The sequence below is a fragment of the Zosterops lateralis genome (assembly GCF_965231275.1).
Source record: "Zosterops lateralis genome assembly, chromosome: 5".
Classification (NCBI taxonomy): domain Eukaryota; kingdom Metazoa; phylum Chordata; class Aves; order Passeriformes; family Zosteropidae; genus Zosterops; species Zosterops lateralis.
The window spans coordinates 30,097,283-30,114,369 of record NC_139766.1 but is presented as its reverse complement, the minus strand read 5'-3'; the positions used below and the strand labels follow the sequence as shown (position 1 = coordinate 30,114,369).

Here is a 17,087-nt window from a genome sequence, read left to right as displayed (position 1 = left end):
CACATGTACTGATTTCATACTTCAGTCTAAGACATCATGCATGTTAGATACCACATGACATAAACTGCTTTCATTTCCAAATAGGCTGTGTCTGAAAAACTGATCTCTTCTGATTTGGTAAACCAGTAGTTAAAGCTATTATAATAAGGTACTTGGGTAGTGTTGGGAGGATTTTCATTGGTTGGTTTTTTTGAAAGTGGAGAAATAAAGCCGAGTCAGATGACATCATTGTCTGGAATTCAAGTTAAGAAAGAAAGGTCCTTGAGAGAGAAGTAGTAGCACCCTAAGGAAGCAGATTATGTGAAAGCAGCAGTTTTCTCTGTGCCACTGGCTGCATTGCTGGAACTAGCTTACAGTTCCAACTCTTGTGTTTTCTGACACACAAAGAGAAGACACTGCAGAGCGAGCTCAGGGGCTGGTGTGTATGGTGGTTCCCTGTAATCTTTTCCCAATCCCCTAGGAAAGGGGGTGATATTCATATTCCCATTGCACCAGGAATTCAAAGTTGCCAGGAGGGTAAAGGAAGTGTTTGCTCTCTTTGGTATCTACAGAGACAGTATTGCATAAGGGATTCTGATTAAAACCTCCAAGTTCATGACATCCAGTCACAATGTGACTCGGGATAGTCAGGACATGCAGAACAGTATCAGTGTAATGCAGAAGTTGAGAACACAGTATACTACAGCTTCCTGTTCCAAACACTGATTTTTTTTCCCCATAATTAGAAATCTAGCACTAAGAAGTCTACAGAAGGGGAATCAAGTAATTGCCCAAGATAATCTCTTCAGGGAAGAAGTGGTGGATTTCACAATGCTGGACACTTAAGAGTTAGCTGAAGAGTGTGCTGGTCCTTCTTGTCTAGAATAGGCTTTTGCCAAATAGATTGGACCAGCTGATCCTTGAGATTCTTTTCAGCTCTACGTTTTATGGTTAAAAAATGACCTTTAATCATTCCTTACTTCAGTAGCCAGGTTACCATTTTACTACAAACTCAGTTTTTATTTGAGGCTGTCCTTCCAACAGCATTGGAAGAAGTGGGGACAACAGGAATGCTATTTACCAAATAATTTCAGCAGCTGATAAAAAAAGGCTTTTGGTTGAAGAAAATGAAGCACTGATATTCTAGGCCTTAGAATAGTGCCTGTAGTAGCAGAGCAAGAAGCAATTCAGGGGGATGTAACACTAACAAATTGAGAGTGCACAGAAATCAACATCCCACTGATTAAACAAGGGCCAGTCTAGTTGTACATCTGATTTCTTTTTTAACTGAAGCATGCAAGCAGAAGTGTGTTGGTATGATTGTACTACCAGGGTCCATTTTTAATCTCAACTATGAATATTGAATCTATGTATAACAAATATAACAACACAATTTAAATTAGTGAAAAATGCATGTGTTAAATGCAGTTCCTGGGCTATTTCATTCATAAAAGATAATTAAACTAAGTCAGATGTTGCAGTCTGTACTGTGAAGAGCCCACTCACATATTTCTGAATGCACACCTCAACCTGGTAGGGGATTGTTCGGATCTATGTTTATATTTATTGTTTACGCAATAAAGTTGCATAACAGCCATAATCAAATTACCTTGTAATTTAAAAAACAGTTTACTTGCTTAATTAGTCTTATCCCACTTTAGCCAAGGCAGTGTAGACTATTCACAGTTATTAAGTAATGTCCCTTGTGCAAGACCGTCTACGTTTCCACACTTGAAATTGCTTTACAATTGCAAAAGGACAGCTGAATTCCGTGGATGTCTGTCCAGAGCCTGAATGCCTGTGCTGCTATTGACTAAAATAAACAAAGCTATTTATAAATAAAATCCCCAACAACTGTCTTACTGTCTGCCTTAATATACAAAAAGTGATGAATGTGATTAATTGCTTATTGATTTAACCTTCACCTGTCAAGACTGAAAGTTTTCTCAAGCCAGACAAAAAATTTAATTTGTTTTTGTTACAGATAGACATATCTATTTCTAATGTCAGTTTACTGCCTTCCCCCTGCTGCTGCTGCTCTAGGCACAGTGAGGGAAGTAAGACCATTTCACTGAAGAAATGTTTGCAGCCACTTCCAATGTTGGGATTTCATAGCTGCCTTTTATTTTACTTAGAAAGACACAATGACAATGGGTTTGTTTTGTCATATTAATTTGCTGCACACCTAGTTGAGATTCCTCACAAACACCAAGGGAGTGGTCTGATTACTTTTTTTTAGGTTTGGTTTTTTCCCAGGTCAAGTAACCAGCCATATATATTTTTCTTTTCAAGTTTCCATAATAATGCAGCTTTCCTAATTTTGTTGTGAAAAACAATCAAATTGTTAAAAAAAAATCAATATGTGAGCAACAAGAAAAACATACTTACTTTTTGCATAGCCTAGTTCTAGAAAAACCAGCCTCAGATTTAGCTTCTAGCAGATTTACTGTTTATGTAAATACAAAGAGTTAATCCAGTTTACTGTAAACTAGATTAAATAAGGTACTACAGAAGAGAGCAAGCTGTCTGGGTGCTGGCACTTAAATGGAAAAAAAAAATTGTGCCAAGAAAATCTTTGACCTTTATGGTTTCAGGAAGCCACACAGTGAAGCCCCGTACCATTTCAGAGGAAAAATGAATGTCATCTCCCATGTTAAAAAGCAAAATTCTGGCAGTTAATGAGGACAAGAGAAGGCAGGAATTTAAATCTTATCAAAATCAAGTAGTAGTTCTGGGACACAAGTGCAAGTGAGTTTGCTTCATAGTCAATTACAAGTCAAGGCTTTGCTTAGAAGCAAAACTCCAGAGCAGGGACCACAGATGTCCAGGTAAATACCTGCAAGGAAAGCAGCAAGAGTAAATTAAAGATTTTCACTGGAGTGAGAAGGCATGATGGAGAGTGGACAGACAAGAAGCAGGTGAGAGCTTCAGGCAGGCACAACTAACAACTAAGTACTCCTTCCTCCCAGCACAAACACGTGTCCCACTTTCACACAGCCAGCTCTTTGGTGCAAGGAGAAAGAAAGGCAAAGAAAAAGCTTGGATTTCACCTCAATGGCTCACAACAGCATATTACAGCAAGATCCTGCCTATGGCATGGAACATCAGACGAACCCTTATGCTTTTGAAGGACCAGAACTGTTGGTGAGAAGGGCACACCCAAGCTCTCTGAGCAGTAAAACCTCTCATCCTTTGGACCAGAAGAACAAGATGAGCCAGGAGTAATGCTCGGTCAAAGAAGTGGCACAAGCCACAGTTTGCCTTGGGAAGAAAACTGCAGATATTTATGCATTCTGTAAGAAGGTGCTTTTGACACTTAGGAGAGTCTGGGAACTGAACATACCAGCTGGCCAAAGGCTGTGATCTAGAACCAAGCAGACCATGTGGTTGTTCCCTTGAGCTCTGCCTACCCGTTTTTAAGACCACTGTAACTTGGCAGAATCAAAGATTTTCAAGGTCCTTTGTAACTATGTCTGCTCCCACAGAGTTACTTACAGGAGATGACAATAATTAAAAAGGAGCTAGTCTGTTTACATACCAAGAAGCACTATACTCAGAACATTTTCTGATCTACAGTGAATCAGCTCTGAATTACATTAATTGTATATGGGACAATCTCAGTCTAATTTGTTTTGCAAAGTTTGCTCTCCTTGCTCAAGGGTTACACATGAGCAATAGAAGGATCCCAGTAGTAAGACTGTCTCTGCTGGAGATTCTGCATTTAAGGTAACTCCGGTCTTTGCTTAATGTTTTGTACTATTAGTCTTGTCTTTCTTTTAAACCTGCTAAGTTTTCTCTATTTGGCAGATACGCAGTGTAGAAAAAAAAATCCCTAGTTTTTTTCTTCTTTATATTTCAGTGAAAATGGGTCATTTAAATAAGAATTTTTTTGGGGTTTGCAGTAAAAAAGGTCAGATCACAAGCACTGAGTTGTAGCAAACGGCTGCATCACCATCTTGTTTTAAAGCGGAACTTTAATTCAGGTACCTGGAGGTGTTTGGATTAGACAGTCTTTTCTCAGGCTACACCCAGCATCTGAATTGCACCAGTATTTAAACCTTTGAGTAGTTACATATAATTTGCATCAGCTTAGTTTCCAAAATGCAACATTTACATTCCTGCAAGAGATGTACATGCACCATCCCCTGAGAGGTGGAAACAGTTCTCTTAAGACAGCCATATCCAATTCCATGAACCTTCATGCCTTCTGTGTGAACCAGGTGGGAAAAAGAAGTAAAAGTGACTGGATGAAAAGGAGAAAACAGGAAAAAAAAAAAAAAAAAAAAAAAAAAAAAAAAAAAAAAAAAAAAAAAAAAAAGAGTGAAAGGAGGTGAAAGGAGCAACAGCCAGTGTCAGGAAATGTCAGAGGAAAAATAAGTAAAACAGCACAAGAGGACAGATAATACCACCAGGCTATGAAGATCTAACACCTGCAGTATGCTCCTCTACCGACCTTCCTTTGCTTTCAGCTGTATCCCCAACCAAAATATGCCTCATCTGCAGCAACTGCTGTTACCATTTATTTTCAAATTGTGCTGAGAGACACTAGATCTAAAGTGATTCTTTAAGAAAATAATATTGAAATTAAAAGCACATTTTATCTCAAGCAATTGTTCTTCAGATTTAAAATTGAGATAAGTTGCATCAGAAGTATGCTCAGGCTGTGAAGTGGCCAGAAGAATAGAAGCCATTCATTTCCCTTTCTTTTTGAATCAGATACAGTCTTTGTATGATCCCAAAATTCCCATTACAGAGATGCCTTGTTTCACTCACTGCACAGGATGGGCTGCGTTCCTGTGAAGAGTGAGAACAGCACAACAAAGGAGAAACCCGTTCCAGTTTTCAAGACAAGTCTCTTGCAAGAGAAAGAATGATGTTACAGACCACATACATCTCGGTACTTACTGGGTCCACTTAAACTCTCACCCCAGTTCTGCACAGGCAGTAGGTTGTGGTGTCTAGCTGGTACTCAGGGGTTGTATTTTGGAAGTACTGATCACAAAGGCAATTAATACAGTGGCAGCCATGCTGCAATCTTAGAAACTACTATAAAGGCAATCTAAATTTTTTTACATCTCAGTTCAGGCTCTCAAAATTATCCAACAGTTCTGATTTCAAACGCTGTTTGAAAACTCAGAACTCCATGTGTAACACAGGCACAATATTCCCTTACTTTTCTCATTATCAGGAAGATAAACTAATGTAAGAAGTCTAAAGCTATCAAAGAAAGTTTGTTTAGCTTGATCTCAGCAAGCCTTCAAGGATCATGGAAAGAAGAGCACCATAAGGAAACTGATAAAAAAAATTAATCACTTCAATGCAGGGTTTGGATTGTTCACAAAATAAGCAGGGCTCAGAGCCACACACTGTATGCTGAAGATAGACACCCCCACGTTGGCTGAGGCATTGGCTTTGTGAAAGGGCCAGCCCAGGGAAAATAAGGAGATATGTGACTGTGTGATTAAGAGCCCTGTGAGCACATGGCAGCAGGTTACATACAGGTACTTACTATGATTGTGGTAACTTCCTATTTTGTAATGCTTGAGTGTCTGAGCTAGACAGGTCAAGACTTTATTTTTTAAATGAGAGCTGGTATTAATTGATGAGGAGAATGAAAGATACAGCAGATTGTGGCTTCCATGTGTCTGTGAGAAAGACAATAAAGAAACTTGACACATATCCCATTTACTCAAGGTGTGCACAACTTCCCACCAGGCCATCTGCACCAGCCTTTGCTCTGCTAATGGGTCAAGTGTACCACATTTGCTTTGTGAAGATCTTCCCTATACCTTTTCACCCCAAAGCAGCAACCCACTAATTTTCTCCTCCAACCTCTGATCAGAATCTATATTTATTTCATCCTCCTGAGACTGCTCAGTTGATTATCTGCCTCCTTCCTATCAAGTAGCCTGCAAGTGCAGTGCATGCCCATACCATTCCAGATAAACATCCCAGCCACCCAAATGGGTTTGAAAGGCAGCCAAGTGACTTCGCCTATCCCTGTCTCAAGCTCCCACTTTGAATAATACCTGTGTTGCACAACATCACAACAACTTAGCAGCACAAATCCTGCTTCCCACGGCCCTTGGTGCCAGGGCTACCGGCAGTCTGAAATACTTCCTCAGACCACACTTTATTTTTTTCCACTTTTTTTGGCTTGGCTCTGAGTGTGCAGACCTGAGCCAGCACCTCTGTCTGCTACATGGGGGTTAGCTGTCCTTGCCAAAGGAGTTATCAGCCACAGCATGACAGGTGACAGCTGTTTCCTGTTTCTGAAAGCAGTGCTACCAGCCACACCATCCCTCTCCTTAATTTAGAAAGCTGCTTTGTTGTCATCTGGTTCTACACTTCCACATGCAGGCTGAGGGCTGTAACAGGAATAACAGCATTGAGGTTACACGACACTTTCCCTGTTCAAACCAGTGGGCAAGGAAACCCACAGGAATTGTTTACTGTAAACATTTCCCACAGACTAAACTCAACAGTCTTGCTCCCCTGCATTTTCTAGTGTAACATGACAACAAAGAAGCATGCTCAAGAACCACTATATGGAATGAGGTATATCTCTTAAAATTTACCCTGGGGACATTCTATATTTGCAGTTGAAGATTTATGCCAAATATACATCTCAGGTCTGAGTATCTGCCAAGTGGATTCTTATTAATTGGGGAAAAAAATGAGCAACAGAAGAATTCTTCTCAGCATAAGGGATGAAACCATTCTCTGCTACTATAAACCAGAGCTAATCTCAGGGATTATTTTTACAGCCACCTCTTCTTGCAGTTTCTGAAAAGCAGTCTCAAACTGCTGAAGTTTTTGAATCTAAATTCCTGCTTACAACTGTTAAAATATAAGGAGCTTTTTTCTGGTATCCACCAGAGGTACTGCCTTCTGCAGTGACACTACAGGTGCCAGTCTCAGAATCTGTCCTATGCAGACACACACCCACACCTTGAGTCCTCAGTGTACCCATGTGCCTGGTAAGTCAGACAGTCAGAAATCCAGCAATACAGGCTGCAACATGTACAGTGGAGATGTAAGTCACGTCACTACAAAACACCAGCCTCCACTGTGCATATATTAAAAAAAAATTCAGAAGAGGCACAGATTTGAAATGAAATGTGATGATTGCAGTCCTAATAGAATCCAGTATTTCAACCCTGTACCATACAATGTCTGGCAGCCTTATTCAACATTGTTTTTAAACAGAGATGTCTAATCCATAAAATAGATTTTGTCATAACTTTGTCTCCTAGAAAAGTACAATAAAAAATTGCTCTTTCTTTCCTTTTGAAGACATAAACCGCCTAAAAGGATTAATAAGTAAAAACATGGGAACTAGTAAACATTCCAGTTTGTCCTTTAAGATACTAAAATTTCTAATTTGATTTCGTTCTGATAGCTTCTAAACAAATTATGTAAATTACCTATCCTAAATACTTGGTTCACAACAACAACAACAACAACAACAACAAAGGGAATTAATGACTATGTTACTTTTAGTCTTCTGAAGTTATGCTAATGAAAGCAATAATCAAAGATTGCAGTCACATTTTCAGTCCTTGCCTGTTGTAGGTGGATGTCATTAAGCAATAAGATTTATAGCTTTATCATGACACGACATATATAAGGCTGAACTCATTCAGTTGCTAATGAAATGTGATTTGGGGACTCTTACACCAGCTGTGTAGTGATTAGGGTTTATCACAGATAGGTCTAGGAAAAGGCTGGGAAATACTTAAGCTTGTTTTGCAGTTGCTTTGAGCTCTTAAGAAAGGAGCAATTTCTCTACAACATTCGCTTGAAGTTTTCTGCCTATACAAGAGAGGTAATAATAAGGCTTTAATTGATTTGCAAGTGACAGGGTTATATGAATTCTGACAAAATCCTACCAAATATTTCTGGTTTAGTGTCTTTTAAATTGTAAGATGGGTACTTTGTGTTCTCAGTGAGCTCAAAAAAAATTTTAATTAAGCAACTGGTTTCAGAGAAACCTTGCAAAACTTGCTCTATATGATGTCTCTTGACTTGAAATTCTGCTTTTAATAGTTGCCTGCTGGCACAAGCAGCAACTCTGTGTAGGTTTCCTACGGCAAAAAGGGGATCCTAAATGTAGTTTCTACTTATGGGAATGACTCCATATAAACTATAAGCAGAAGGGCCACTCAAACATCTAAGTTATTGAATAATTTTTAAAATAATCAATGTAATAAGAAGGTAGCTCCTACCCTCATAAAAATAAATACTTTAAAAGCAGTGGAAGATCAAAGTTAAACTCTGACTTCTAGAATATCTTGTCCATACATGCTATCAGCTGCGGGGTGGGGGGAATCTACATGAGTAGTAGAATACCTCTCCTTAAAACAGACTGTAGCTCAGCTGCAGAGCAGATTTCTGTTTAAAGCCCTTCTTGCTGCAGAGGGCTACACTCTTCCTACTCCTTTCCTTGGTAAGGGTGGTCTCCAGCTCCTCTCAAAAGAGAACTGCTGCCTGTCAACTGAAAACTACACAATTACTTTTAAAAAAATCAGTCGTTTTCATGAACTGTGAAATTTCAAATTGAGTAATTTAATAACTGAGAGGTTTTTCAGAGTGGATTGGAGAAATAAAATGTCAAATATAGCAGAGCATGGTAGAAAAAGCTCTCCCCTGTTTTTCTTTTAAGTGATTTTTATTATAAAATATATCCAGTTTTGATCTTTTTGTAGCCTGAAGAAGGATTTATTGAGGTGGGTTGTTTTTTTTTTTCCATGAATGTCCCTTATTCAGGTCAAATTCAGTTATTTTTGTAAAAGAAGGCCATTTCCTTTTCTATTGAACCAAAGGCTTGCATATTTAAAATTCCCTGCAAATGGACAGTGCATTCTGTGGATTTGTTTTTTGAAAAAAGCTGCTCACTTGTATCCCAGAATATGTTCATGATATTTAAAGTATGTGTTTAGATATGGCAGGGGGGAAGGTTAGGCTCTGTTGAATGAGTGTGGTGGGATTTTCTGGAGTTTGTGGGGTTTCTGTGTGTTTGGTTGTTTGATTTTTTTCCTTTCCATGACTATTTTACATGGTTGTAAGACTGTACCTGACAAGCTTTCAACATCCAAGTGCTCAGAAACACTTCAGAGTAGTGCTTGCTTTAGAGATGCAAGTACACAGTGCCAGTCTGAGATAAGGAGTCATCCAGTGAATTGATAGGTCAGAAAGCCTCCCACTTCCAGTTCACGTCCTACTTCTCCCCTAATGATATTACCCAGTTACCACACTTCCTTTAAAATAATTTCATTCTGTACTTGACTTATGGTAAGACAAAAGAGTCATGAGATCTGTACCTAATACAAGTCCTTTAAGTGTCAACATTCTGCTGACATATTAGCCAAGAACTAGATGGAGAAAGAGTTTTGTTCTTTTGTTTAATACTGCCATGATCCAACTGGAGGCCATATGGCACTAACCCACACAGAGGGCACCCCGGCCCTTTGGAGGTGTATCAATGCATGTCAGTGGTAACACTTCCAATACAGATGCTGGGGCTGCCCTGGGTGCTCCTCAGTGGGGCTGGGTTACAGAATCCCAGGGTGGCTGCTTTCCTTTGGGCCTGTACTGGCGCTACAGTGCCTCTGTTCTGTGGACTCTGCCCAGTCTGGAAGGACAAGTGCTCTCTGGGGTGCTTCCCTAAGGAAACTCAAAGCCATGCTACTCTTTCTGGAACTGGCTGAGGACATTGTCTATCCTCTCCTTTCTGCTAACTATAAAGCACTGCACAGAAAGAAGTTCAAAATTAGGCCAGAAAGAGAAGCATAAATTAGCATATTTTTCTGTGGATTAAATTTGTTAAGCCCCTTTGAAGATGAGGGCAAAGGAGAAGTGAAAGAGTAACATAAAAATAATAACATCAACAAAAACAACTTCTAAAAAGTGCTTATTCATGAAAGGTTTTGTCAAAAAGCACACAATTGCTGCTCTTAATCTGAGAAAGATTGTCAAGGAACAGACTGACAACGCCAAAGCTTCACTCCTTACTGCTGTTGACTTTAATTCTCTTGGAACAGAAGAATTTTGGTTAGGAGGAGGATCTGGAGGGCATCTGGTCCCTTGCTCATGGCAAAACTACTCTCAAAGGGAGGTCAATCTGCTCTGGCTCCTGTCCTGTTGAAGCACAGAGACTCAACCTCTTCCCTGGGCAGCCCATTCCACTGTTCCTTCACTTTTCCTGTAGGAAATTTAGGTCAGTGTGGTGCTGTTACCTTTGGGGTTTCCAGACTTCAAGTGGCAGGTTTCCATTGTCTTTGTTTTCCATAAAGTGCACCCTGTGAAGTACAAATTTAATTATGGCCCAAATACTAGGCTAGTGTAAGTGTTTTTGTTTGTTTAACTAGGATCTCTGATAAAGGTTCCCTGGAAGCTCTGACAGCAACATGCAGTTACCTGGGGTGGAGCTTTACCACCCTCTGCAGTGGGTGCCAGGGCTGGATTTAGTGTACCATAACATGCCATCGTCTACCAGCCCAGCTCCTGACCCAGTGGCTACACCAGCACTCCAGCTGTGCATTGCATGGCTCACTGCAAAGCCATCTGGCTAGAGGAGGTGGTGTCAAATACCACTGAAGGATTTTAACATGCCTCAGAGAAGGGAATTAGGATGTAGCTTGGTTGAAGCATACCTTATTTTTTTTCTTCTCCCTCCTTACAATTAAGAAACTGCTAGGACAGTCGGAGTGACTAAAATTAGTTGCATTCTCATTAATGAGATTAGGAATATAGCCAGAAATCCTAATTCTAGAGGAGAAGAGCACTTCGGGATAAAATGTGCTACCCCGAATAACCTTTGCTGAGTGAGGGCTGGATAACTAGGAGCCTCCTGTGCCCCAGTTTGCAAAACCATTGTCTGATCACAGCAGCCAGCAGAAATATGACAAAGAGTGTGTGAACAGGTACTCAAATGCCTCTTGTGGCTTTGCCACTAAGGCAGATACAGTTTCAACCAAGATTTCTTGTCCTTAGCTTTATTTTTGAAGGTTTTACTTCTGGTCTTAACTGGCTGGCTGTGAATGCAAACAGGTGGAACTGAACATGCAAGTTAAATGCACCGTCTTCTGGGAGGATTATGAGCTTTCTGAAACATGTTTTCCTAGATATCGTCTGTGGATTTTTACACAAGAGGATATTAATATTTCAGCGGTAACCACTGTACTTCAAGATTAGATAATTTCTGATACCTATTAATACCTTTGCCATCCTCAGTGCAGGTTAAGGGTTTTACATTCCTCTATTCAGTGAAGACTCTTGCAGAAGTGCAGCACAGCAAATTATACATTTTACACCTGCCTGTGAGGGCTCAGGAGGGTTCACTGCAGCTCACCTCCCTTCTCTTTGTTGTACAGCACTTCTCTGACAGCGGTTCAGCTCTTGATGGAGCAGCAAAACGTTCCCAGCGAGGTGCCGGCAGCCCTAAAGCGCCTGGCCAAGTTCATAGTGCGTGGTTTCTATGGAGTGGAGTGTTCCCTGGCCCTGGATGTGCTGATCCGCTACCCTTGTGTGAAAGAGGACGACTTGTTACAGCTGCTCAAGTACGAGCGAAAGCAACTGCGCACTGTCCTCAACACGCTCAAGGCAGACAAGCTGGTGAAGCTGCGGCTGCGAGTGGAAACAGGGCCCAATGGGAAGAGCACGAGGAACCATTACTATTACATCAACTACAAGGTGCTGGTGGATGTGGTAAAATACAAACTGGATCAGGTACGCCGGAAAATAGAAGCGGATGAGCGGGATTCAACTACCAGATCCTCTTTTAAATGTCCAACTTGCTCTAGCACGTACACGGACCTTGAAGTCAATCAGCTCTTTAATGCATTTACAGGTGTGTTACTTATATTGCTTATTTTCTCTTATCTTAAAGAATAACCCAGATAGCACAGAATTGTTTCCTGGGTGAAATTTGCAATAAAAGCATGTTTTTTAGAATATGTTTCTTGTTTGCTGAGGGATGAGGGTCTGGAACAGGGGATGCTGGGAGGTGAGGGTAAGAGAAATGCTGCCTCTGTAGAACAGGCCAAACTAAAGGAAGATTAATCTTGAATATATGAGCTGGTGTTGAGAATCAGATTCCGAGCCTCAGCTTTACTTTGAACCTAGTTGAGTAATCTGAATTCATCCAAGTCTTGCAAGTCTCACTTCCTCATATGGAAATATGAACACAGTGCTGTCTTTACTCTATTTTGAATCTCTTAGTTAATCCATTTGTGTGGTCAGTCCTTCTGATGGAAGAGTTGGGCAAGATGTGTAAACCTGTCTGCAGTCACCTACTTTAATAAGCATCTTGCAGCTCAGTGGCACCAGAGCAAAGCTGTTCTGTCACTCCTGGGCTGCAAAGTTTAGGCTCTTCACAGGTCACCATGACACATCCACAGCAGAAGTGGCATCAGGGCTTGTGGATTTTTCTTCTTTAAAACCAAACTAACTTAATAGAGTATTATTTTTAAAAGAGTCAAAATGGCATCATAGTGCAATATATTACTCAGAGCACAGCTACTGCACTGACATCTGGGTCATGGGATTTGCAAAGGATGCCAGAGCCAGGCAGAATGAGCTTTATATATGACTGACCTGAAATGCCAGTGGTGAAATTTGTGTTCTGCCAGTTAGCAAAATCATCCCTTTCTTCTAAATGGAGGCACTCTGTTGAGTTAGTGAAATGCAAGCATTGAGGCTGGTGATATATTTTCACAGAATAAGCCTGAAGTTTTGTTTGTTTTCTTGAAGATATAAAAATGGGGGTTTTAGCATTTGCTTTGACTCTGACTCTTGAACAATTAAAACCAGATGCTACTTATGCTTGAAAATATCTTTTTTTTCTTACATTAAGGACTGAGAAGATAAGACTGGAGAAGAGAAAAATAAACTGATAGTAGATGTCTATCCACCTTAAATTTCTCTCCTGAGACATTTTTTGTTTGCATAACAAGTGAATAATACCAGTCTGTCTCAAGTTTGCCTGTAGAATTGAGTTTCCCTAGTTAATGTGAACAAATGGATAAAGCCAGAATGTCTGGGTAAATGTCCAGGCTGTGGACTGCTTAACAAGATACTGCTGATCTTTTTGCATTCTATGAACATGAGAATTCCCACTTTGGAAAATGTTGCAGAGACTTTCCACTGCACTTACTGCAACACTGAAGTAGAGGAAGATGGCTCAGCATTTCCAAAGCACGATGCTCGAACCTTGCTGGCGAAGTTCAACGAGCAGATCGAGCCCATCTTTGTGCTGCTGCGTGAGACTGAAGATATTGTGCTGCCCTATGACTTGCTGGAGCCTCAGCCAACAGAAATACCAGAACTATCAGAAAGGTATGGACATCACCCTAGAACTTCTGATCAATGCAAATCCCCCCAACAACTTTACAGTTGTAAAATCTTTGAAATACTGAACTTGCAGCCTATGTACTCCATTCTGTTTTGTTCAGTAGTCTGCTGTTTAATGAAGGAGTCTGTAGTATCTAAGGCATCCTAAATTATTGCTATACCTTTTTAGTTTTTTGATATATTTTTATAAGTAATTTATTTCCCCAATTACTTCTTCAGCTAATGTTCATAGCCCTTTCTGTAAAAGAGTAATGTTTCTCTAGCAGTGTGCTTCATCCAGAGATGCACTACTGAAGAGACCTTGCAAAAATCAGTGGTTCAGAACCACTTGCCTCCGAGAGAGGTAAAAGAGAATGTAAATTATTAGAGCATTTGTTAAAGCTAGTCTGCTGACAAAACATGTCTTTGGAGTTTGTTTGTGATTGTTGTTCAGTTGTTTTTTTTTAATGGGAATTGAGGGGGGTTCTTGCCTGAATTCTACCTCTTCAAAATGTGACACCTCATTCAGCTTTAATCTGAAGTTGAGCTCAAGTGTGCTGGAATCCTGCAGCCGCCCTGAAAAATGGGCACACAGAAGTTCTGCTTTTGACCTTACATGCACCCAAAACTTAACCATTGATGTCCAAGACTCAAAGAAGAAAAGAAGAGAAAAAGCAACTAAAAAGCAACCTATCTGGTTGTCACAGAGCACTGTGGAAGGAACAGCAATACTCACCAACAACAGTATTGGTAAGTTTAGTGAATTCACAAATTAATTCAGCAGCCTTAGGGCAGTTAAATACAGCTTTCCCACTGAAAATATAGTGAGCTTGATTTAGAAGACAATGTTTCAATTCAGTGGTTATCAGACCTTAGTTTCCAAAACCTAGTTTTAAGACTGATTGAGGTTATATTCCTAAAGCCAGAGGTCAGGTGGGTCCTGAAACTTCTGGCTTTACCCATACCATGTAATTTCAGTGGTAATCTTTACAGTGGAAAACTCTCAGAAATGTCTGTACTTTCAAGAGAATTCTAGCATGGGTAAAAGAGCCAGAGTAGAAAAAAATCATCTATGTAGGATGCCTGTGGTAACTGTTAATGATTGATCCCTCTAACACTCAGTATTGTGCATTAGGAGTAAGTGCTTCTGAAGAAACTGAAGAAAATGTTAAAGAAATTGTTACTGATAATGAAATCATCAAGACTCTTCTGATCCATGAATCCAAGTCATCATCTAGCACAGATCAGGCTCCTATTGTCAATAGCAAACTCCACGCATCACACAGTGATACCAGTGAGTTTGAAGAAGATACCAAGCACTCAAGAGGAGCAGGAATGAAAGTAGCAGGCGGCAGCTTTGAACAAGAGGAGGAACTGGAAACTCTGGGTCCTATTTTAATGGTAGCTGGCCAACCCTGTTCATATGGTGAAGTTAGTGAAAACCCAGAGCTTGTGTCTCTCATGACAAAGGAAGAGAGAGATGCTTATATAAAAGTAGGACAAGAAATGTTCCAGTCTGTCTTTGAGTAAATACTACTGTAGGAATATCCAACCTTGTATAGAATGGATGAAGGCTTCTGACTTATGTTCTTCAAAGTTTATCACTGAAGGGTTTTGTTTGAACTTGCTCTTAAGCAAGATGGTAATCCTGTAGTAGGTAACTACAGTTCAAATATTATCATTGCAGCCACAGCAAGCGTTGTTTGTTGTTGTAATGCTTACACTTTTGTGGATGATGTAATTAGTTTTGGAACATGAATCATTTCAGGATATGTTTGGATCTAATTAAAATAACATTTGAAAAGCAGTGATGAAATCTATAGTAAGAAATAACTTATTCCACCTTCCTCCAAGAAGTAACAGTTACTTCCAATAGTTCCAAATCCCGTATGACTTGGTTTCATTCCATATACATGTTCCAATGGTTCATTAGGTGGCTCACTGTACAACAGTAAAGGAAAGGTGTCACACAGCAACCCTGTCCTAAGGGAAGAGCTGTTACTAAATTGCATTAGCAATAGATGAGAAACATCTCAACTTTCATCCTAAGAAAAATTTTTCCAATTCTTTGTATGCACGACACAACGGAACTGACTTGAGTGGTGATCTATGCAAGGGGCGTTGGACAGTAAAATGTAACATTTCACTTTGGTCCAGATCAGTAAGGGAGAAAGCCACGTATCAAGTACAAGACTGCTTCTCCTATCTCGCTCACACATCCCCCACTGCTCTTTTTAAGCAAGAAACAAATTCTGCTTGAACCACACGAATAAAAGGAATGGCATTAGGCATAGTGAGAATTTAACTTCTTCAGCAGTTCTACTACTTGAGCAAGGGATAATGAAAGTAGACTAGAAGGGCACACAACAAACCACAGGAGGTTCCCTCTGAATGGCAGGAAACACTGCACTTCAAGGGTGACGAACACTGGCACAGGTTGCCCAGAGTGGTGGTTGTCTCCCATCAGGAAGATCCTCAAAAGCCACCTGGGCAAACAGCTTCGAGTGGCCTTACTGGCACAAGATGACCTCAAGAGGTCCCTGCTGACCATTCCATGATGAAACAGTAGAGAGAAGGTATGACCAAAGAAATACCATTTCAATGCAGTTTTCATGTATGCATACTGTTGGTTTTGACAGGTGATTTTATTTTCACTAGCTGGTGTGGGGCTGCTATGAATCTGTGCTGAAAATAAGTGTGGATAACACAGATGTTTTCATTATTGCTGAGCAGCACTTGCATAGAGTCCAGACTTTCCTGCTCTGCACCCTATGGCCCCAGCAAGAAGGCTGGGGATGCACACTTAGGAGGGGACACTGCCAGAGGGCTATTCCACACCACAGGGCATCAAGCTCAGAACACAGAGCTCAATGAAGAAGGAACAGGGGACAGTTGGAGTAATGGCATTTGTCTTCCCCTGTCCTTGCTCTGTATCATGGAGCCCTGTTTTCCTGGAGATGGCTAAACACCTGCTTGCCATTTTGCTTTGCTTGCATGTGTACCTTTGCTTTACTCTTTCTTTCAACTATGAATTATTTTTGTTTTTACTCTTCCACTTCTCTCTCTGATCCCACTGGTTGGGGAGGGAGCAGCCAGCTGCTTGGTGCTCAGTTGCTGGCTGAGGTTAAACCCACCATTCCAGGACAAGCATGGGGCGCGCTCAGACTTACTCTTGAGCTTAGAATTTAATGATTCAACATATAAACTAGCCTTATGTCAAATCTGCACACACAATCTCACTCTACTTTATAAAAAATATCCTCTTTTAGGACTGAGTGATTCTTGGGCTAAATTACTAGTTAGAACTTTGATTGTTTCAGTTTCACAAGTTTGTCACAGTGTAGTTCCTTGGTCCTCAAAATGGTAAAGTTTCTTCTGCCTACAGTAGTAGACAACAATTTAAAGCCTGCAGAGCAACTAAACTATCTTCAAACCTTTTACTAATCTACTTTCATCCTTGGGCATGAGAGGCATGTGACATAATCTGCCACTTCAAAATTAATTCATGAGATTATTTTTTCTAGTTAGACACTCCAAATAAACTAGAAAAAAATCACAGAAGAATTACATTCTCATTTTATTTAAACTTCAAGCATATTTAGCCTTCACCGTCACTACACTGTCTCCCACACTATATAGCCGTATTTTCATACTAACCTCAAAAGCAACACAATCCTGAATTAAAGATGACCAGTGCTTTTTAACTATTTTCAGAAAAGCCTTGTGTTTAAGGTAAACAGGATCTTTATAATGCAGCAGGTCTGCTGAGTAAGGTT

At 40.2% G+C, this 17,087-nt stretch overlaps 1 protein-coding gene across 1 annotated transcript; it reads left to right on the top strand.

Moving 5' to 3' along the window:
* Positions 1 to 11,367: 11,367 nt before the first annotated feature.
* Positions 11,368 to 14,841, top strand: LOC310909865 (general transcription factor IIE subunit 1-like; the record flags this gene model as incomplete). Its single annotated transcript, XM_083862166.1, has 4 exons — positions 11,368 to 11,830; positions 13,116 to 13,317; positions 13,841 to 14,061; positions 14,447 to 14,841. The coding sequence occupies exons 1-4, from the start codon at positions 11,383 to 11,385 to the stop codon at positions 14,839 to 14,841; spliced, it is 1,266 nt and encodes a 421-aa protein (XP_083718292.1). The 5' UTR covers positions 11,368 to 11,382.
* Positions 14,842 to 17,087: the final 2,246 nt, after the last annotated feature.